General features: G+C 40.8%; 1 protein-coding gene across 8 annotated transcripts in view; it reads left to right on the top strand.

Annotated features, from left to right (window-relative positions):
* The window catches only part of LTBP1 (latent transforming growth factor beta binding protein 1), a 437,504-nt gene that overhangs the window by 227,046 nt on the left and 186,120 nt on the right, over positions 1-24,338 (top strand). For all 8 annotated transcript variants that reach the window (XM_023516658.1, XM_023516653.1, XM_023516654.1 and 5 more), the window contains 2 exons: positions 1,513-1,737; positions 3,233-3,507. In XM_023516658.1, coding sequence (XP_023372426.1) covers positions 1,513-1,737; positions 3,233-3,507 — 500 coding nt within the window. The remainder of the gene's footprint in view (positions 1-1,512; positions 1,738-3,232; positions 3,508-24,338) is intronic.

Here is a 24,338-nt window from a genome sequence, read left to right as displayed (position 1 = left end):
TTGGCCAGAAAATATAAATTTGAGTGACATAGGCATATGACAGGATTGAGTCACAAGGAAGAATATGTGGACTTCAAAGAAGAGAATTTCAAGACGAGATCTTAAAGCTGTTCAGCATTGAAAGGACAAGTAGAGAAAGCAGAGTCTGCAACACGTATTACGATGGAATAAGCAAGCAGGGAAATAGCCGAAGTAGCTAGACCAGGGAAACCAAGGGAAGGCTGAAGTCTGTCCGTTGGATTTAGGACCCTGGAGACCATTAATGACCTGAGTAAGAACAGTTTCTGTGTAGAAGAGGGGCTGGGAAAGGGAAAACATAACGTGTCCCAACATAGATTGGTAGTGCGTTGAACAGTGAACAGATGTTTCTTCTGGAATGTCTGGTCATGGATGAGTGAGTTTAAAGAAGGTAGAAGTTGGCAGGATATGGAGTTGAGAGTCTTTTATTATATGCTTGAAGCCAGTGAAAATCTGATGACATTTAGAGGCTGTTAGGAAGAATTCATCAGAGATAAAAAGGTTGACCATAAGTGGAATTTACCCAGACTTAAAAACCTCCTCTTAAAATTCTTCAGCCAACACGTTCTCTCGTCTTTTGGTATTTGAAACAAGTTAATTCCCAACTAATTTTGGGATCCACTGAGTCTTGTTACCCCAGTGACACTGCAAATTTCTATAAAGTGTTATTCAAGCTATTCTCTTCTCTTCTACTGGGTAGCACTTAGTTCAGTCTCTTACGTAGAGAAAAGTTTAGTCAGATATTATTATTTTTAATACACATCTCTCAGCAGATGAATAATGACTGCACTTAATTACGGGATACATAGTGATGTTTGATATGTGTGACGTATAGTGATCAGATCAGAGTAATTAGCACATGCACCATCTCAAACATTTATCATTTCTTTGTGTTAGGAGCATTCACGATCTTCCTTTTAGTTATTTGAAGGTATATAATACGTAACGCCGTCGTTATCTTTAGTCATCTTTTTATCGCTCTCATTTGTTTATTTATTCCTTAAGTAAATATTTATCTAATGTCCATCCAGCCCAGCCCTTTTTTAGGTGCCAAGGATTTAAAGGTTAGTAAGTCAGACATACTTCTTGTTCCAAAGGAATTTATAAACTAGGAGGACTGTTAACAAGCTAGTAATTAAACAGAAAAACAAAAGTAATTTCAGATCGCAAGAAGTATGTAAAATGGCACTGTGGTAGAAGTGATTCTTTGTGGCTACCGTACATATTAATATGTTCTTTTCCCATGAAGTCTTCTTTTCATCATTGGGAGAGAATAGTCACAAGCTGGAGAGATAAGTGACGTAAGATGGAAAGAAAAGGCAACGAGGAACAGACACTATTTTTGGCGTAGTGTTTACTCCTTTGCTTACCATTTCTGAAGTCCTGGGACTATGATGGCTGTACTGGGCTGTGTAGGGGGGTTTTGTTGACTAATTGTTACTTAGCCGTTGAGAGACTAACTGGCTCTCTCTTTTTTTCTCTTTTCTCTTACAGTAATTTGCCATCTTCCATGTATGAATGGTGGCCAGTGCAGTTCAAGGGACAAATGTCAGTGCCCTCCAAATTTCACAGGAAAGCTTTGTCAGATCCCAGTGCATGGTGCCAGTGTGCCCAAAGTTTATCAGCATCCCCAGCAGCCAGGCAAGGCACTGGGGACGCATGTCATTCATTCTACACATACCTTGCCTCTGACCATGACCAGCCAGCAGGGAGTCAAAGGTAAGCTTTTCTCATTTTGCCCCTTTGCCAGGCCTGTGTTAACCTGCCAACTCCACACAGAAGCCAAGTGTCTGCAGATGGCCAGGACTGGTATTGAAGCAGAAAGGAATAGATGATTTGTGGCCTGAGAAATGGCAGTGGAGACAGAGTGTGGGCTGGGTGTGTGGCTGCAGTACTTTCTAGGCCATAGAGAATCAGTATCTAGGAAATAAGAAAAAGGTTCGTCCTTCTCGAGTGACTCTTAGCACCAAGAACTAATAAATGTGCATTGTTCTGGCAAGGCCTGGGAAGATGAGCAACCTGGTGGTCAGGCTTTTCCAGCATTAACAGATTAGTGGATCACCCAGTACCTTTTGATGCACTTTGTAATTGGTGAGTGCTTGGTTTTAGGTCTAAATAGTCATTTAACCTCACAGAGCTTTGATTTGTTCATTCGCAGAGGAAGATAAACTAGGTCACTTGGAGCTCAAAAATGCTATGACTAATTCATTCTTTTAAACCTGGTGTTTTTTTAAATGCACAATTTTTAAAAGGGGGTCAGAGAAGTGTTATTGGCTCTTATTCCTTAAAACCTGAATTTTTGTGTCAGAAGATGAGATTTTAAAAGCTGTAGAAAATAAATCTTGTTATAGAAATAAAATAATACAATTTGTTATTTGTGTGTATATGTCATAAGAAGCATAAAATTGTACTTATTTAATTTAACTATTTAAGGGTAAGAGAGTTGTGCTTGGTGAAATTGGGTTTCCTCTTTTTTTGTTTTTTTTTGAGACAGAATGTCACTTTATTACCCTGGGTAGAGTGCTGTGGCATGATAGCTCACAGCAACCTCAAACTCTTGGGCTCAAGCGATTCTCTTTCCTCAGCCTCCCAGGTCTCTCTTTCCTCAGCCTCCCAAGTAGCTGGGACTACATTTGCCTGCCACAACATCTGGCTATTTTAAGAGACAGGGTCTCACTCTTGCTCAGGCTGGTCTCAAACTCATGAGCTCAGGCAGTTCGCCTCCCAGACTGCTAGGGTTTCCTCTTTAAATGGAAATCTCTAAACCCTAAAATTTCTGCAACAGAAATTTTATGAGAACTTAAAAAGCAATCAGACTCTTGAGTCTTTTTTATTATCATTTGATAAAGTGTATCCACTTATGGCAATAATCAGCATGGATTGCATAGTTTTATAATTCCATTGAAAAGAATATTTTTATCTCCTGAATGTGTTACTGTTAAAAGTTTTAATTTCTCTTTATAATTGTAGTCTTGTTTTTTAAAATGTAAACTCAAGTTTAATTTTTATTTTGAGTGTACCATTTCATTGTGAAGCATTTTGATGGTTATGCAGTAAAAAAAATATATTAACTATATGTATATTTTACCCTGCCTGTGAGATATATGTGTATAAATATGTGAGTGTGTGTTAATATAATGTTTCGTATTTTAAACATTCTGACTTGCCTGCTAATTATTCATGACTAACACGTTTTCTTCCCAATCCATTTCAGTGAAATTTCCTCCCAACATAGTCAATATCCATGTGAAACACCCTCCTGAGGCATCAGTTCAGATACATCAGGTTTCAAGAATTGATGGCCCAACGGGCCAGAAGGTAAAAGAAGCTCAACCAGGCCAGTCCCAAATCTCTTACCAAGGGCTTCCTGTCCAGAAGACCCAGACCGTACATTCCACATACTCCCACCAGCAGGTCATTCCTCACGTCTATCCTGTGGCTGCCAAGACACAGCTTGGCCGATGCTTCCAGGAAACGATTGGGTCACAGGTAAGCATCAATGGCCAGCCTGTTTTAGTAGTGCATTCTAGATATGATATCATTTGAACAGACTTGGTAAATATGATTTTCAATGGCAAACTATGACCCATGGGCCTATTTTGTAAATAAAGTTTTATTGGCACACAGTCACAGTCATTCATTTGTATGTTGTCTATAGGCCTTTTCATGCTGTGACTGCAGAATTGAGTAGTTCCAACAAGATTACATGGTCCATAGAACCTAACATATTTACTGTATGGCCTTTTACAGAAAAGGCTTGCAAATCCCTGATGTGTAGGATAAGTTTTAGTGGTGAACTTCCAGAAATGTTGTTGGAAGTCCATGATTGCCTGTTTATGATTTTTTTCCTTTAGAATACTTTGTGTATAAAGCATATGTCAGACATGAGCTAAGATATAGGAGATATGAGGTCTGACACTTAAGTTTGCAAACTTGCCACCAGGTGCTTACATTGGCAGCACTGTACAAACAGCTCGGTGAGGTTTCGTGACTTTGGTATATCTGTGTCTCACAGCTGTTTTCGTGTTGATGTGTGGCAGTGATTTGATGAGTGGCATTCGTTATTGTTTGTGTTTTTGTGTGCCATAGTGAGACACATTAAATTTCTTATTAAACTTGGTAAGAGTAGAAGTGAAATCAGGGACATGTTAGTCCATATTTATGGGGATAATGCCATGAAGAAAGTGACAGTACACAAATGGATTGAGCATTTTTCTGAGGGAGAGAAAGTGTCACTGATGAAGGGAGGTCAGTGAGGCCAATAACAAGCAGAACTGATGGAAACATTGCAAACATTTGTCAAATTATGGGTCAAAATAATTGGCTGACTGTGATAAGCATAGCAGACTAAGGAAATATTGATACAGACAGTTAGGAAAATCTTAACTAAAAATCTTGGCATGAGAAAGGTGTGTACAAAAATGGTCCTGAGGGAGCTCACTGATGAACACAAGCAAAGGGGAGTCAAAGTTTGCCAAGACATTTTGGAAAGGCAAGACAGTGTGTTGGGCCATGTTATCACTGGTGATGAAACACGATGGAACCAGTGCAGCCCTGACACAAAGCATCAAAGCACACACTGGAAGTCAGTCAGTTTTCTACGATGAAAAAAGTTCTGTCAGTCCAAAGCGAGAGTCAAAACAATGTTGCTAACCTTTTAAAATATCTGATGGATTGTCCATTGTGAGTTTTTACCAGTTGGACCAATAGTTAACCAAGTTCCCTATATGGAAGTGCTGAAAAGGCTGCATGAAAAAGTTAGATGAAAACAACTTGAAGTTTTCACCAGCTCATGGCTCTTGCATCATGACAGTGCACCAGCTCACATAGCTCTTGCTGAGAGGCCCTTTTTACCCAGTAAACAAATAAACTGTATTGAAAAACCCTCCCTACTCACCTGATCTGGCCTCCAGTGATTTTTTTCTTTACCTAAAGATAAAGGAATTACTGAAATGAAGTTATTTTTATGACATTTAGGACATCAAGGCTAATACAATGACAGCTCTGATGGCCATTCTAGAAAAAGTTTCCAAATTGTTTGAAGGGTGGACTAGGCACTAGCATTGGTGCATAGCTTCCTAAGGGGAGAACTTCAGAGGTGACCATAGTGCTATTCAGCAACGTGGTATGTAGCACTTTTTTCCAGGATGAGTTTGTGAACTTTTCAGATCGCGTGTATTCTACAAATCCGTTTGAAAATAGGTGTGTCTTTTGCAGTAGTTACAGGTCAATAGGTACAGTTGAATGTTGAACCCCTAGTGCATTAATAATTGGTGTCATCTTTTCTTGGAAAAATTCATTGCTAGAAAGGCAATGCATGAATTGTTTGAAGTGTATTTTAAATATCACTGGGTTTACTTGTAACTATAGACCTATATTTGTATTGGAAAATGAGAGAAAGGCTAAGTTTTCTTTAAAACTCATCACTAAATAAATGCACATAGTGAAGACAACCCACCGATGTTGGTTGTTCTACCCCAACTGCTTAGTGCTACCTGCTTTGAGATTATGTGGTAACGTTGGAGGCTTTGTTCTGTGGTTTCCCTCCTGTCCTTTGGTTATAGTCTAAAAACCTTGTGAGAAGAAGAGATGAGATGCATTTATTATTTATCTATATTCAAAAAGCATTGTGTGGGGGCTGGCGTTCTTCCTTCCTTTCTTTGGGGTGCCACACATTCTTGTGCGTCCTCCCCCCATGTTTTTTTCTCTTACACCTTCCTCTTTCCTTTCTCCTCTCTCTCTTTATCATCTCTTCCCCCTAGTCTCTTATTTCTCTAATATAAAATATAATTTTAGAAACCTGGAAAACACTTTTGGTACTCCGTTGCCGTAAGGGTCTGGTGGAAAAGCGATGTCGTGAAGAATAAGCACGCTTATTGAAATTGTGTTTTAAATAAAGGTGACCATCTGCTTGCTCAGGCAAAATGGCAAGCTTCTTTATTTGTGGTTGGTTTACATAGGGAATTTTGTACATGCGTACAATATAGCAATGACCTCATTGATCCATTTAAACATCATGTGACTATCTTGTGATTAGCTTCCGATAATCCACTCAACATACACCTTTGACATAACCCTTTCAACATAACCCAATTTAACATAACTTAAAGGAGAACGTGTTGTTAGCCATTATTTTTGTTATTTTTGTTACTTATACTTTGTTCTTATCTGATGATGCCTGATAAGAATACCTGCCCTTGCTGGCCTTCCCGTTTAGAGGCTGTTACTTCAGATCTTTAAACAAGGCACAAAGAAACTTCTTGGGCATACAGGAGTTTGTGTGCAAACCTCTGCTCCCATGTAGGCCTTAAGTCAGGGAGTTTTTGCTGGAACCGTTTATAAGGAATTTTCAGGCTGGACTTCTCAAAAGCTTTTCACAAGCCCAGATATCATGTGTGCCATTAGATACCTGTATGCATTGGGTAAATTCCTCTTCTCTTGAGGTCCCCAAGCACATTTCCATTCCCAGACCCATCAGCAAGTGACCTTCGTTACTTACCGCAGATCAGGAAAGGTTACTGATGGGTATCTGGCCAGTTTTCCAAAGGGCTTTTTTATTGGCCTTATAAAGTCAACTTTAATTCCTTAACACAGTAAATGCTATTCCTGCCAATGCCTTGGTCTTGTTAGGTTAACAAGCAACCTGGCCACATGGCATTCTGCCTCAGAATCTTACAAGTTTGCCTGCACAAAGTCTTTTCACTGCCCTCTCTCAAATGGCTTTTTTGGCCAGAGGCATATAGGCATTTCGTCTATAGTACTGACTCAGTCAATGATAGGATTATCACCTTTTTCCTAGGAAAAGGGAAAATTGTTTATAGACTGGAATGGAAAGAGCATCCAGGCAGATTTCTGAGACCTTGGTGAGAGTCACGAGTGCGGGTAAGCCTAGTACTTGGTTGCGAGGAACCAGCTTCCTTATCTGCAAGTGGAGACAAGATATGGGGCTCATAGGATTTTATTAAGATTGAGAAAGATAATTTATTAAGATTGAGAAAGATAAAGTGAGCTATGCTTTTCAAATATTATAGAACTGTGCAAATATTAGCTTGAAGATACCAGTAGTGGCAGAGTCAAACTTAATAATAGGGTAGATGGTTGCTTACATCATGTAATCTCAGTAGGACAGGGACAGCCTTGACTCCTCAAACAGCCTTTATCTGCCTGTAGATTCCTGAAATGCCAACTACAGGGGACCTGACACAGCTTTTCATCCCTAGTTGAAGTCTACTATTAGTGAATGATTTGGGGGGAAGAAATATTATCAATTTAAATTTAGCTTAGAACTAAAGACTGTATTTTTGTGTTAAGGGCAGGTTTTGATAGGGGCAGTGGAGCTCAGGGATGAACTTCATACACTTCGCAATTCACCCTGGACCAACCTTGGAGAGCGAGGATGAATTTGGTGCCATTTCAATTGTTTATTCATTCCAGCTTAGGTTGGGTCAGGGAGAAAAGGAAAAGCAGATCCTTTAAAAACTCTGTGCCCAGTGCCTTTCTTCCCAGTTTCCAAGTTGGAACACAGATGGCAGAAAGCAAGAAAATGTGGCATAAAAAACTTGTTATTCTTGTCTAATGTTAGGCAAAATGATTGTTAACTAGAAAAGATGAAAATAAATTATATACTTGTAAGCCTCAACTGGACTATACAATTGAAGTGAATTGAGTAATGGATGTAGTTACCCAAATAATTCGAACTCAGTGGAAAGCTTTCTCCTTATCTGGATACATCTGACTTTTGGTCTGAGAGATCCAGACAGTGATCTCAATTCTTAATTCATTTTGCATGTGCAGTCACAAATACACAGCTTCAAAATAAGACCTGTTTCTGCAAAACATTCTCAGCATATATTTACTCATTTTCCTGTTTGTGGGAAATGTTGCAGAATGCCAATGATTACCCAATTGATGTATGCAACTAAGGTGAACCAGGAATTAAAAAAATACATTAGGAGCAAATAGTCAATAATACTTAGATATATCTCACAAGGGTGCTGGAAAGTATTTGTGCTTTTGTGCTGTGGTTGGTTTGCTAACATAGCTATAGCCAGGAGGTAGAGGTAGATTTTAAATGAATGGCTGAAACACCTGCGTAAATGCTCACAATTGCTTTGTTCAGTGGGAGCTCTCTTATGAGTTGTAGATTTCAACCACTGGGACTTTTAATGCAATAGTTATTCATAAGCTCCTATGTTTATATGCTGCTATGAGAGGTAATAAACAAAATAAATTTGGCAGAAACAGTCTTTGTTTCTGTGGCACTTTCCAAAAACCGGGCAGTAAACTTGAGATTGACCACCCAAGATGAACTGTGATCATTATATTAAAATTCAGGAGATCTTCATCGAGTAGAATTTCAGAGTTTTGATGGTGGAGGAAGATGGATAATTGGTTAGGAAACCAAGCTCCCAAAGCAAAAGGGGAGATTAATTAAACAGAGGAAAGGGATTATTAAAGAAATGGACAAAGAGATATCTGAAGAGACCAGAGAAGCAAAATAGCTTGGGATTCCTTGCAGGCTTTTTGCACACATACTAAGCCTCTCCTACGTGGAGCTTAGGGCAGTATAAATGACTTGATGGCAAGGTCAGAGTATCATGAAGCTACTTTGACCAAGTGGCTAGCTTGGTCAGAGTGAATAGTGAGGCAGCCTGGCATGTGCCTCTTGCTGTGAGGCAGTATGAAGTTTACAGCATCCTCTTTGAAGGGTTCTTGCCAAAAATGTCTAACCTGAAACAAATGAAAACTTTTTATCTAACTTTCAGCTTACAGGGAATACTGAGGGTAAAAAAAACAACAACAAAAAACCAAGCTTAAAACATCACACTCAGACAGAAAACACAATTAGATTCATAATGTAGGGTGTTATTGCCTGATTCCTTAAAAAAAAAAAAAAAAAAACCATACCATGAAAAACATATAGGATGACTTTTCTAGAATGAGACCAAAGAAACAGTAAATATAATTTATGTACCTTACTTACATCTTTTTTTTTTTTAAGTAGTCTTTAAAGACATTTGGGAACAATTAGAGAAATTTGAATATGAACTGCATCTTAGTCCATTTTGGGTTACTATAATAGAATACCATAAGCTGGGTAATTTATATTTAAAAAAAGAAATGTTTTTCACAGTTCTAGAGGCTGGGAAGTCCAATATCAAGGTGCCAGCGTCTGACCAGAGCCTTCTAGATGTGGCATCCTGGGGTGGAAGGACAAGAGAGCACAAAAGAATAAGAGGAGGGGAGGAATGTGCTTTTATAACAAGCCTACTGTAGCAATGACTAACCCCTTCTTGAGACAATGACCTTAATCCGTTCCTAAGGGCAGAGCCCTTATGATCTAACCACCTCTTATTAGGCTCCACCTCCCAACATCGTTGTATTGCAGATCAATGTCATGAACTCTGGGGGACACATGCAAACTTTAGGAAACTGGCTATTAACACGACATTTTTGAATTATTGTCTTAGGTGTGATGATAGTACTGGGATTATGTAGGAGAATGTGCTGGTTCCTAAGGGATGAATGCTGGAAGCTTGGGGGGTGACAGCTGTGGTGTCCGTGACTTCCGGGCAGATCACATTATATTACACTTCACTTTATTGTGCTTTGCAATTCTGTGTTTTTTTACAAACGAAGGGTTGTGTGAACCTTGCTTCGGGCAACTTTATTGGTGCCACTTTTCCAGCGGCATGTGTTCACTTTGTGTCTCTGTGTCATACTTTAGTTATTCTCACAATATTTTAGAATGTTTTGTCATTATTAACTTGTTATAGAGATCTGGAATCAGTGATCATTGTTACCATTATAGTTGTTTTGGGGCAGGGCAAGGTGTACCCGTATAAAATGGCAAACTTAATCAATAATTGTTCTGTGGGTTTTGACTGCTCCAGCTGTTCCATTCCTCTTCCTCTGCTCAGGCCTCCCTATTTGGCAAGACACAGATATTGACATTAGGCCAGTTACTATCCCTACAGTGGTCTCTAAGTATTCAATTGAAGGAAAGAGTCACGCATCTCTCACTTTAAATCAAAAGGTACAAATGGTGAAGCATAGTGAAGAAGACATGTCAGCAGCTAAGGCATCTTATGCCTAACAGTCAAGTTGTCGATGCACAGAAAACATTCTTTTTGTTTGTTTATATTTTTGAGACAAGAGTCTCTCCCTTTTGCCCTGGGGTAGAGTGCTGTGGCATCATAGCGCATAACAACCTCAAAGTCCAGGGCTCAGATGATCCTCCTACCTCAGCCTCTTGCATAGCTGGCATCCACCACACACTCAGCTGATTTTTCTAATTTTAGTAGCGATGGGGTCTCACTTTGTGCTCAGTCAGGTCTTGAACTCCTGAGCTCAAGTGATCCTCCCACCTCAGCCTCCCAGAGGTTACAGGCATGAGCCACTGCACCTGACCCAACATTCCTTAAGGAAATGAAAAATGCTACTACAGAGAACACAGGAATGATAAGAAAGTGAAACAGACTTATTGCTGATATGGAGAAAGTCTGAGCAGGGTGGACAGAACATCACACCAGCCACAACACTCCCTTAAGCCAAAGGCTAATCCAGAGGAAGGGCCTAACTCTCTTCATTCTTTGAGGGATAAGAGAGGTGAAGAAGCTGCAGAAGAAAAGTTTGAAGTTAGTAGAGGTTGGTTCATGAGATTGAAGAAAAGAAGCACCTCTATAACAAAAAAGTGCAAGGTGAAGCGGCAGGTACTGACGGAGAAGCTGCAGCAAGTCGTCATTGATGAAGGTCATTGATGAAGGTGGCTATGCTAAACAACAGATTTTCCATGTAGACAAAACTGCCTCTCATTGGAAGAAGACACCATGTAAGCCTTTCATAGCTAGAGAGAAGTCAACGCTTAGCTTTAAGGAACAGGCTGACTCTCTTGTTAGGGGCTAATGCAGCTGGTGACTTTATGTGGAAGCTATTGTTAATTCACTATTCTGAAAACCCCAAGTCCCTCAAGAATACTAAATCTACTTTGCTGGTGCTCTGTAAATGGAATAACAAAGCCTGGATAACAGCACATTTGTTTACAAAATGGTTTGCTCAGTATTTTAAGCCCACCTTTGAGACCTCCTCCTACTTAGGAAAAAAAAAAGATTGCTTTGAAAATATTATTGCTCATAGATGATGAACCTGGTGACCCAAGAGCTCTAATGGAGATGTACAGGATTAATGCTGTTTTCATGCCTAACACAATATCCACTCTCAGCCCATAGATCAGGTGTAATTTCAGCTTTCAAGTTTTATTATTTAAGATATACATTTCATAAAGATATGGCCACCATGTATAATGATTCCTCTGATGAATCTGGGCAGAGTAAATAAAAAACCTGTGGAGGGCAGGACACAGTGGCTCACGCCTGTAATCCCAGCACTCTGGGAGGCTGAGGTGGGTGGATCACTTGAGCTCAGGAGTTGGAGACCAGCCTGAGCAAGAGCGAGACCCATCTCTACTATAAATGGAAAAATTAGCCAAGGTTGTGGTAGGCGCCTATAGTCCTACCTACTGGGGAGGCTGAGACAAGAGGATGGCTTGAGCCCCGGAGTTTGAGGTTGCTGTAAACTATGATGCCATGGCACTCTACTCAGGGTGACCTAGTGAGACTCTGTCTCAGAAAAGAAACAAAACAAAAACAAACCAACCTATGGAAAGGATTCACCATCCTAAATGCCGTTAAGAACATCTATCGTTGGTGTAAGGAGGTCAAAACATCAATATTAAGTTGATGAAGTCTATTCGAGTCCTCATGGATGCCTTTGAGTCCTCATGGATGCCTTTGATGAGCTCAAGACTTTAGTGCAGGAAGTAACTGCAGCCATGGTAGAAATAGCAAAAGAGGGCTCGGCGCCTATAGCTCAACCGGCTAAGGTGCCAGCCACATACACCTAAGGTGGCGGGTTCGAATCCCCAGCCCGGACCCGCCAAAACAACAATGACGGCTGCAACCAAAAAAATAGCCGGGCGTTGTGGCGGGCGCCTATGGTCCCAGCTACTTGGGAGGCGGAGGCAGGAGACTCGCTTGAGCCCAGGAGTTGGAGGTTGCTGTGAGCTGTAATGCCACGGCACTCTACCCAGGAGGACAGCTCGAGGCTCTGTCAAAAAAAAAAAAAGAAATAGCAAAAGAGCTAGAATTAGAATTAGAGCCTTACGATGTGACTGCACTGCTGCAATCTCATGGTAAAAATCAAACAGGTGAGGAGTTGCTTCTTAGGGATGAGCAAAGAAAGTAGTTTCCTTAGATGGAGCCCACTCCTGGTAAATCTAGATTTGAAATAGCAACAAAAGTTTTAGACTATTACTTAGTTGATAAAGCAGCAGTGGCCTGTGAGGGGATTGACTCTAATTTCAAAAGCAGTCGTACTGTGGGTAAGATGCTATCAAACAGCATCATATGCAACAAATCTTCTGTGAGAGGAAGAGCCAATCGATGTGTCAAGTTTCATGGTTGTTTTAGTTTTAGAAATTGCCAGAGCCCCTCCCTTCCCCTTCAGCTACCACTACCCCCCATCAGCCGTCAGCATTGGAACAAGACCACCCTCTACCAGCAAAAAGTTAAGGACTCACAGAAGGCTGACGTGATTGTTGGCAATGTTGTTTTTTAGCAATAAAGTTTTTTAAATTAAGTTATGTGCATTTTTAAAGATACAATGTGATTGCATACTTAATAGACTTCAGGATAGTATAAATATAACTTTTACATGCACTGGGAAAGCAAAAGCTTCATATGTTTTACTGTGATTTTCTCTTTATTGCGGTGGTCTGGAACTGAACCCATGACATCGCCAAGGTAGGCATGTACTTTCAAATACATCTCATGTACAAACATGACAAAATTCAAATAAGTTTCAGCTGTATGAGGTTTGTATACAGGTGACCACCGTAGTGTTCTTTGAACATCTCAGCTTATTTGAAACTATCTTTTAGAAGTGAGAAAATGTCCAAGTTTCCTACCCTTACGTAGAGAATAATATATCTCTAAGCAGAACTTTAAAAGCTGTAACTTTAATACAGTTAAAGAATTTTTAAAGGTCCTAACTTTTAAATGGGGGTGGGTGGGGGTGATAGACCTGTGGGAGGGAGGGAAGTTGGCCTTGGTTCAGAAAGTGACCAGGAGCCAATTCCAGAACTGAAGTTGGAAATAAAGAGATGAATGTAGGGGACTTTGTGAAGAATCAAGCACCAAGATTTCATTCTAGGCTATCTTGAAGAGAAGGCTGACAAGGAGGTAATACATTTTAATTCAGATAATGCTCATTGTGATCGCGTAGCTGACGACAGAGGAGGGTTGAGAAGAGATGATGAGTAGTTATATTTTTGTTATAAGTAGCCCTGCCTCATCTTCCATTGTTGTTGAGAGTGGTATATTCTTAGATATCATGGAAGGTGGTGCTGTTTTAGAACTGTAATGCTGGAGGAATAATAGAGAAAATTCAGTGTCCAGTGAATGCATCTATCAGTGATAGTTAAATTCATGGCAACAGAGGACATTTCCTTGGGTTGCGTTATAATTAGAAAGAGTAGGAATAGTGGGATTGAAAATTTCTATAACGGTTTTTATCTTAACAGATAGTGCCAAGGCGTGGAGGAAGATTATTTCTATTGTTTTACTGTTGTATAAAATGATGTTTACTCTTTCAGCACCCTAAAATACATGTTCTTATTTTAAGATCATATAAAGGATAGATTTTTATGTGAATCAGCCTGTTTATAGCCATCACTAAATTCACCTTATTGAAAAAATAGAAATTAATTTAATAGCACATATGGGTTGGCTGAGAGGAATGAGTTTCTTGAATATATGACAAGTTTTAAATAGTTGGAAAGTCATAATTCTGGTGGAATTAGGTTCCTATGCTACCTGGAGTAAATTGTAATATTCCATGTATATCTAAAAACCTTTACAAGAGTTTGCTTATTGAATAATCAAATTAGAATTACAACTCCAGGGGCTGCAATTATCAGCTGCTTTCAGGTTAATCTCATGTTTGCACGTGTTTCAGTCTTGACCACTTCTACGATAGTTTTCAACTTTGAAGAGAGGCCAAGAATCATAAAATACCCCTGAAATACATTTTTCTATCACAGAGACATTGTATGTGTACACCTTTCTCATTATATAAGGGCGTGTCCTTTGTTTTAAAATTGTTCTCTGAACAGTGACCTAAATTGGAAGCTTATTTGGCATCCAAATTTTTGATTGTTTCAAACATGTTTTTTTTATTGCCCAATTGTTGGAAGCAAACGTGTACAGTGACCTAATTATGCCAGATGGTATCAAAAGGCCTCGTGTGTGAAGGATTTAGAATCACGATATAGAGTTCAGCGTGCAGCTGCCACGCTGAATCCACCGTTGTGTGGTTGCATAGTCCTGTGGTCTTTGTCAAGCACAGGAACGTGCCCTTAATTAGACACAGACATTCTGAGAAGACACCCCCAAAATAAAAGTGCTTCAACATCTTCTTATTGCTAATGGTGAAAAAGCAGAAAACTTCACATGTACACACCTGAGTTAACCAAGAAGCAAGTCTTTCAGTGAAGACGTGTAAACAGGAGAAGAGAATATGATTTTAGTACAGTGCTCTAACACAGGTCAAGGTGATCCAGCAACACACCAACCCACTTTTATAGTGTGCAACCGTGAAACTTCTGTAAACGTTTTTTAAAAATACTAAGAAACAAACTTTAAGGTCTCTGTATTCTCTAGGAGAAAATAAACTTTATGTGGCTAAGGAAGAAAAGAAAGGACCAATAGTTGATGTGAACTCCTTGTATCATTGGTCAGACCTTTCTTTCCTGTAATTATGGGCCACATAAATAATAAGCTCTGGGGTGAAATTGAGTTCAAGGAACCCAAGAATTGTTTGGGAATCTCTTAATGGTGCCAGAAGTCATTCCAGCAGTTCTCTTTGGGCAGGAAAAATGGAAACAGAACATTGGAGAAAAAGATTATTTAATTGCAAGTAGATCTCTTTAGGCAGATATATTCAGTGTTATCTTCAAACTATAAAGCTTAGCACTGGAACACACTCACACACACACACATACACACACATATACATCCCAATTAGGAAGGGCGAAGTAGGTATACTTAGCTTTTGTTTTGAAAGAATTTTTTAAGAAGAATGAACATAGTGGAGAAGACATTAGCGGGAAAGTGTGAGCTCATTGAACTGGAAAGTATTCTAATTACATGGTTAACATACTTTTAAAAAAAGTCTCAATAGTTCTGTCACAGGACTTTGAAGAAAAATATTTTTTGGTTTCTACCACACAAAAGGCAGTGAGAAGCCAGGGAAGTGGATGTGGTGTCTGCCAATTCTGCACAGCAGAGAAAAGATGGAGAGATGGGGGTGAGACGTGTCACAGAGGTCCAGGCTCTTTTCTCAGTGGTGGGAAGTGAATGTAGAGAGCTGGGACTTTGGGAAACCCGACCTTTAATTTCTACAAAATCTCTTCTGTTCTGACTATCCGAGTGTTTCTGGGGTGAGACCCAAAGCTGTGATGAAGAACTATTTTTGTCCCCACAGAAATGATCCTAGAACCATTGTAATGCTTTTCACTCTGGTTATTCCCCTGCGTCTATAAACTCCATACATAGATTAGAAATCTAATGAAAAAAAAGTGGTTATAATACATTGTATTGAGGACTTTTAGCCTCTCACTTATGCATTAGCCCTTATGTGAGGAGGAGAACTGAATCAGTCAGGCTGGGTCAGCAGCAGGAACCGGTGGGGTGTACGCCCCTCTCACTCCCAATGTTTGAGGCCATGTGCCCTTGGGGGATGGGTCCTCCCAGGTGAGCTTGGACAGGGGCAGTGGCCTTCTTCTTTTGGAGCTGCTGCTGGGCAGTGATAGGGGAGGCAAGGCTGAACCATCAGACATCTGCCTTCCCCATGAGTAGGGAGCGTACTTGGGGTGTGCTGATTGCACTACTGAAGTTTGGCCTCCTTCAGGAGGAGTAAGTCATTAACACCAGGCACTTCTGAGGCCATCTGTGTTCTTCAGTGTCCCGCTCCAGTACGTCTTTGGCATCATCTAAGAAGTATTTAATTGAGTGTTAGTGACTCTGGTTGTCTCTGGGGGCCCTAAATTGGCTGCTTTTTGTAGCCATCCTTGCCTGACCTCACCTGTGTCAACAGCAGGGTGTATCACCCAAGGTACTGTGTGCGTCTCAGAGATAGGTACTGGTGCTCTTAAGCGTTTGCTGGTCTTGTTCCAGCAGCCTCTGCCAGATTGACCTCTGCCAGCAGCCCTCTTGCCTGAAGCTGAGAAAGATCACTCAAGACAGGAGTAAGATCCAAAGGGTTTTAACGCTGCATGTGAACAAGAGCATGTCTGCAAGTCCCTGGGGTTCTGCCAGTGGAGGGGAGAACTGTTCATTTCACTCGGCTTGAGAATGTGGGGCTGAGATATGAAGATAATCACAATATAGATTCTTCGAACTGGAGTAGAGTCTTTCAGAGGGTGGGTTGTGACCCAGACATTCCCCTTCCTTCAGTCTTCACCCAGGCAGATGTCTTCTAGGAACCAAAGAGGCTGTCAGCTTCCAGTGTTCACTCCCCTGGCCTGTCAAATGGAGAAGCAGGCCCATGTTTCGTCCTTGGTTCTCCCTGAACCCCTCCTCTCGGGGGTCGTTCTCATTTTATTGGCAATGAAAATGCCTTTGCCATGACATGGAATATCAAATTTCCATATTTTGTAGCTCTAGGACTCACTAAAATAATATACCTATTAATAATTAAACTCCTATTTTTATGTAGGAATAGGCACTGTAATAATCATGGAATAGCTCCGAGTGGAAACATGTTGAACTACTTCTGATATTGAAAAGTGGCAAGATTTTTAGGATTGTTATATTTGAAGATGATGGTTCTGAATATGTTGGGAGTATGATAGTTTTAAGAGACGATGGCTTGAACTGATTTGATGTAGGCTCTGTATGTTACAAGAAGTGTTTAAAGATTTATAGCTTGTATTTCTAGGATCTGGATTATGCAATTCCTTAGAATTGAGAGTTGCCAAAATGAAGTGGAATCATCTGGTTTACTAAAAAACAAGTCCTCTGGAATCTGACCTGTAAAGTTGTAGAGAGGGAAACATTGCCTGATGTTGAAAGACAAGAAAATACTTCTTTTTCCTCTGCCCCATACTTTCTCCAAGATGATGATAGTCCCTTTCCCCCCCTTATCTTTCTTCTTTTGTATATAAGAGAATTTACATATAAAATTGGTTTTCCATTTCATCAAGGTCTCTTGAGACCATGCTTTTCCCCTAGTGATACGACTGCCATTGTGCAAACAGTTTGGGCGTGTCTGGTTTGAAGGAATCGTTTCAGAGCGAGTGTGTGAGCTGCACAAGAAAATGTGTCTTTCTTTGCTGGTATTCTTTAGTCCACTTGTTTACTATATTCTTAATCTGAAAGTGTCCAACAGTGACTTCAACTCCAGTGAGCAAGGATTTGCTACCTCTGCAAATATTTAGCCCTTAATTAAAATTCTAAAATTCAAACAGAGGCATTCTAAATATTTTGAACAAAGATAGCATCAATACAACGACTTTTCAGAGGACTGGCTTACAATGTTGCAGTCTCTAACAGAGTTAAGAATACAGTCTTGACATTCTGTGGCTTTGGGGCAAGCCTGTTAATAAGATAACGCATTTTTATAAGATTGATAGCTAATAGAGATCTTTCATGCTTATGAGTGTATTTGACCTTCAAAACAAGAGACAGGAGTGGGGGTGGGGAAAAGGGAAGGGCTCAGTAAGCTCCCACATAACGGGTACAAGGTAGGGTATATGGCACACCTCCTGGGGGAAGGACTGGAGTGCAGCTCAGACTTCACCTTCCAAATGGAAACAGTGTTACCTGATTGTATGTACCCTTATATTAATCTGAAATTTAAAAAGAGGGAGAGAGATAGGAAAAGTAGCTATTCTTGTCTCCACTCACTACTGTGAGATTTGAGGCTCACAGAGGTTGGAACTAACTTGCATTGGTATTTCAAACTCCATAACTCTTTCCATTTTAGCAAATTCACCCAATCTCTATTACTCACTTTTTAAAAAATAACTAGATTGCCTGAGAAGACTACCAGGGTGTGTGTCAACCTTGTAATCGTCTGTGGTGATTCTGATATCTTTCCTCCTTTCTACAATTTTAGATGCCACTGATGCTAACTCAGGACATGTGGACAGGGCCATCTGTACCAACATCAACTACAGTGAATGCCCACATTGAACTTGCAAATCCAGGCTGACTTACAAGACCCCTTTCAACCGTTAGTCCCTCCAAAAAGCTTTCTAGAATTGATTCAACCCACATTGCTTCCTCCCGCTAGAATTATTATTGTACTTAGAACCTAATCAGGCAATTTTAGGTTTAAGTAGTTTAACGTTGTTACTCTTTTGTGTCTTTTCGCCTTCCCCACCAGCATGTGCTGGAGAGGGCAGGACCACCTACGAGTTGAACTCAGTACTGGACACAGTTGAATTGTTGGTAAATATATTCATTTTAGTCAAGCCAGGCTATGCCTCAGTAACAAATCAACATAAGAAAAGTTTCACATGCAGTACACATTTGATAGGTGAGCAGATGACTCTGCTCCCCATGTTTCTTGGGGACTTGATGGTGGCTCCATCTTGATACTGCTGTGCTATTCGGAATACACGGACTTCTCAATTCCTACAGAAGGGATTTTTGCAGAGAGGTACTGCAGGGACATTGGTCACCTTTTCTGTAGCCCTCTGTTCAGGATGAGTCACATGGTCTTGCGTGGTAGTGGTGTGGGCAGAATTGTGTCCTTTTCCTCCCCAAATCCATATGTTGAAGCCCTAACCCTCAACGTGACTGTATGTGGAGATAGAGCCTAAAAGGAGATGATTAAAGTTAAATGAGGCTCTGCGAGTGGGGGGCCCTGATGTGATTGGACGGTGTCCTTAGAAGGAGGTCACTGTCCTCCCCCACTCACACAAAGAGGTCATGTGAGTACACAGCCAGATGGTGGTCGATTGCTAACCGGAAAGGAGGACCTCACTAGACCCAACTGTACCTTGAACTTGGGACTCTGGCCTGCAGAACTATGAGGAAATAGACATGTATTATTTAAGCTACCCCATCTGTAGTACTATAGTGTGGCAGCTGTGCCCGATAGTCAGGGAGCTGGGGAATGTGGAGAAATAAGTGGTTCTCTGGTGAGCAGTGAACGTTCCTACCACTGCCCTGGACGACAAGACTGACATGGTTCCTCGCTTCAGGGATTTAAATGAACCTGTTAGCATTATTCGTGGCTTTTAGTTTTTCTACACAACTTGCAACCAAAACCACAGGTAATTATTAGCTTTGAGCGCTGTGTACTTGGAAGAGACACAGAAAAAACCGAAAGCTTAACCCAATGAAGCACGCGTTGCAATCTCGCATACTGCTGTAGGCTGGACGTGTTTCTGTTCCTTTCATTGTCTCTGTGTAGACAGTAGTGAAGCTTTATACAGAAAATTCCTCTCAATCTGGGTGTAGACATAAGCACTGGAGAAAGTAGGCAGTTATGTTCATCATTTTGGGGATGATCAGGTTGCCGTAGTAATAACCACCATGCCTGTATGACTGTCTTGACTTCCTCTTCACACAAGTCTTTTTAGACACATCTCTGGTAATGGAACTTAAATGTGATCCACTCACTATCTAGCACTGGGATGATGATGTGATTTGTGTTGTCTGGCCCCAAGGAAAAGCTACGGGGGAATTGTGATGTGAATATCCTCAAGACAGTACCGTACTTAAGTTTCTTTTTGTACTTTAAGAAAAGCAAAGATACATCCATCACCACCTGGAAGGCTTGACTATTGAGATGTTCAAATCATCGTAGAGGTGAAGAAAACAGGCAGCTCCAGTGATCATTTCTTTGGAAAACACGTGGAGGGGAATCTGAAGTGTCATGCTGGAGAGGTTTCCCCCCTTTGTATGTTACTCTAGAAACCATGTTTTCCCTAGTGTAACTTTTAAAATACCATTTCAAAAATGAAAGTAGTTGTGTGGAATTCCTTGAAGCCCATAGTTTGGCTTCAGCAGGTTTTAAACAAATACACTGTCAGAAGTCGGTGGGGATACATTTCTAGCAGTTAATGCTCTAGTCACAGTAGATACTTTGTAAAATCAATAGCCTGAAATATCAGAGGATTATGGTTGTATCAGAGACCCCAGATGCCTAAGGTTGTTTTAATTAATCTAATAAAAGAAAGCTGGGTGGATTTAAAAAAAAACAAAAACCCTTGCCTGTAAAGAATGTTCTGTTCAAGCCAAAGCAGAATTTTTTTTTACAAGTTCTTTTAGAAATCTGGAAGTATTTAAGCCTTTTCTCCTTCTTATGAGACAATGCCTGTTACTCAGCCAGTACTCTGTTGTACAGCATTCATTATGACAATGGCCTTAGAACAAGTCGATCAAATATGGTGCTCTAGTTGCATGAGTGATGGGGTTTAAAGATTTGGAACTTTTTTCTTATTGGTACATAGGAAGAAACGTGTTTAAGGTTGTAGAACGGGGGCACTGAAGAGCTCTCATGAGGTTTTCCAGTTTAATTTGGAGCCATGGTTGACCCGGAGGCTACAAGAGCATCTTTTTGCTCAGAGAGTGATCTGGGGTCACTTTGCCCAAGTGGAGATGTGTTTCTACCCTAGTGAAGAGATCTTTAATCAGAGCAAAGGAGCTGAGACAGACGATTGGGGTAATCCATCCTATTACATAGAGTCAGTGCTTCCCCTATAAGGGAACTCATTCCGGTTCTTATGAAAAGAAGTTAAAAGATTTCCCAACATGGGATCCAGATTTCTTAATCAGACTCATAGTACTAAGGGTGTGGCATTTAATTGCCAAAATGTAAGGTTTTATGCCAGAATGTTCACATGACGGGCTTCTGAATGTGGTTGGAGATGAGATGGCACCTGCCCGGGTGGAACAGTTTATAGGATGTATCTGCGTGGTGTGGGTTGGTGGGCCATCACGTGACTTCATGTTCCAGCTCAGAGCACGCAAAATCTGCATCTTCTTGACAGTCTTGAATAATTTGAGATCCTGTTGATAATCAGATGTAATTGCCTATAATTCATTTTATTCTAGAAAGGAGCCTTTAAAGAGCCATTATTATTTTCAGGAATGCAGGACTGCCTTTTTGTGTGTACAGGATAGCAGAAAAGGGCTGGCACAAGGTTGTGTCAAGAAGAAGAGGCCCACTGTGGTTATTACTGATTGAGTTGGTCAGGTCAGGTTGTGAGGACAGAACTGGACAAGACATGGCTCTGTGAGTCTAGTCTGTCAAGATGGCAGACAGGAGCGTCTGTAGAGTACAGCCCTTCCTGGGGTAGCATTCCATAACACAGGAGCCCTTCCCACCACAGCTGTCCTCTGCCTGCCCTGGAACCCTCATAAAGTCAAAATTTGGGCACATAAATGAATATTAGCAATTAGTCTGTCCTTACAGTTTTATTGATGGGCAAACTAACATCTAGAGAGGTAAATTAATTTGCCTAACAGCTCATATTGAATTCATGGCAGGTGAACTAAAACTGAGGCTTTCTGGTGCCACGTCCAGTGTTCTTTTTACTGTTGCATCCTGGCTCTTGGGCCAGCTCTTCTGGGGATGGAGGATTCCCCAGAAACCATTGTTCTCTAACTTTGATGGGACAGATCTTTTCTCTGGGACTGGTCGTAGGGAATCCGGTGATCTGTGGTGCTTTGTGATCAGACTGTGGAAGCTTATGGGGAGGGGAAGCACTGTGGGCCCCACGGCTTATACTCCCTGGTCTCGGTCCTCTGGAACCAAAACATGGCACAGCGGCAGGACGGATCCTCATGCTCCCAAAGTAGAATCGTCTGCTGCTTGAACATGGATATTGAGGGGTGGAATTACTGTGATACCACGTTGTACTTCCTGAGCAGAATTAAAATGAAGTTTATAAAAGTACCTATCTTCCAACATTTATTCACTGAGCATTTCTTTACTAGCCAGAGCATTTCTGAGAAAACGCAAATGTTTTTACAAGATCTTAAGAACATCTTCTTTTTCTTTTATTTCTGTGTTTATACATCTCTTCTCCTTAAGTTGAATCCAAGACATTGTATATTTAGTAACTGTGCGAATTACTCTGTCCCTTATTAAACCCAGTTTTTAAAGGAAGGGTCTGGGGGGCAGGGTCTAATGTTGACTGAGCCCAGTACGTATTGGCCACATGGCCATCACATGTGGACTCAGCCTTCCACTCATTGTCTCTGTCCTCTCAGGAGCTCCATGAAAATGGGTGTTTTCAGTTTAATTTTATAGAGGAGGAAAGAGGCAGAGAGAGGATACATAGGCAATCATGGATAAAGTGAGGCTGTGACCTATGTTTGTTGTCCTTCAAAAGCTGTGCCTTGCCCTTGACTCAGCTGTGGGTGGTCCTTGCACTAGGTTTCACAGGGCCCACACGGACTGTGATTGTGAAGAAAGGTCAGTTTTCCATTTACACTGTGCTGATGCTGTTAGATGTCTTGGAGCAGCTTTGTGTTAGGTGCCTCTCTCCTGTGGCTGGAGAACACCTGTTGAGAAAAGAGATCATTTGTGATGAGCTTTTAACATTTTTATTATTTTTTCATTTGTTTTTATAGAGACAGGGTCTTCCTCTGTCGGAGTACAGTGGCCCAATCACAGCTCACTGTAACCTCAAACTCCTTGGACTCAAGGGATCCTCCTCCCTCAGCCTCCTGAGTAGCTAGGGCTGTACATACATGTCTCCATGCCTAGTTAAATTTATTTTATTATTATTATTTTTTTTTTTGTAGAGATAAGAGCTCATGTTTGCCCAGGCTGATCTCAAACTTCCAGCTTCAAGTGATCCTCCTGCTTCAGCCTCTCAAAGTGCTATAATTATAGGTGTGAGCCACACTGCACCTGGCCCATTCATGCTGAACTTAAAAACTCCTTCCTACTATTGATTTGAGAAAAAGTACAGCCAACAGGCCTGTAATCATTCCATTGCATTTTTTTTTTTTTTGAGACAGAACCTCAAGCTGTCCCCCTGGGTAGAGTGCCTGTGGCCTCACAGCTCAGAGCAACCTCCAACTCCTGGGCTCAAATGAGTCTCCTGCCTCAGCCTCCCAAGTACCTGGGACCACAGGCCACTGCCACAACGCCTGGCTATTTTTTTGGTTGCAGCCATCATTGTTGGTTGGTGGGCCCGAGCTGGATTTGAACCTGCCACCTTAGATGTATGTGGCTGGCGCCTTAGCTACTTGAGCCACAGGCACCGAGCCTCCATTGCATTTTTGTTGTCCTTTGAATCTTCCTGCTCGTGTTTGTCTTAAGTATGATTTCTTCCATTTTCCCCATAAATGATAGACTTTATGCTGATAATTTCTTTTTACACTTGAGGGAGTAGATGTTTATAAAAACATTTAGTCTTTCTTTCTCTTCTTCTTCCTACTTCCTCAATGTTTCTGAATTTACCAATGTTAAAAGATGTAAATTATTTAATTGGAGGCAATCCAAAACTTTTTTTGCTTTCGGAAAAGCAACAGTGAAGCTCCCCCTCTCTCTGTCCTTCCTATCTGGCCTGTCCTCCCTGCCGCCTCTGTTCTCCCCTTCCTCTCCCACTTGGTGGTTGGTCTTATGCTGAGCTAGACCTGCTCCATTTCTCTGGAATTTCTCTCCCTGGTAGATGCATTGAGTCATTTCCTTGTTTCAACTCTTGCCTAAACACAGTCCTGCTTACTCTTACCAGAGTTAGAATGACTCAGACTTCTATTTTATTTCGTGTTTTCCCCAAGTACAATCTCTAGGAGTATTTTTAAAAATCTGTATTCCTTTAACATTTAAGTTTTGTTTGTATGCTTCTTAGGCTCAACAATTTCTCAACATTGAGAAAATGTTCTTTATTCAAACTTAAAATACTTTATACCTCATTGTATGATGGTTGTTGATAACAAAAGGAAATGAGTTCTATACACGTGATAAGGCTAATTCCTAAGATTAATTCAGTGTTATCTTCTTTAAATGTCTCAAAGAGTGAGATTGAGTAGTAAGTCCTTAACATTATAGCTGTCTTCACGGAGTTAACTATCTGAATACTTTTAGGAAATATGTCTGGAGAGCTTATCACATGGCTAGTACTTTCTTTTCTTTTCTTCCCTTTCTCTTTCACTTTCCTTTCCTTTTCTTTCTTTTTGAGGCAGTGTCTCATTCTGTTGCCCTGGGTAAGAGTGCCATGCCCTCCCCTCCCCCCTTCCCTCCTCTTCTTTCCTTCTCTCCCCTTCCCCTTCTCTCCTTTTTTCTTTTTCTTT

The sequence above is a fragment of the Otolemur garnettii genome, unplaced genomic scaffold, assembly GCF_000181295.1.
Source record: "Otolemur garnettii isolate 467f Iridium unplaced genomic scaffold, OtoGar3 scaffold00095, whole genome shotgun sequence".
Classification (NCBI taxonomy): Eukaryota; Metazoa; Chordata; class Mammalia; order Primates; family Galagidae; genus Otolemur; species Otolemur garnettii.
Note: the sequence above shows the minus strand (reverse complement) of the source record. Positions and strands in the feature narration are given on the sequence as shown.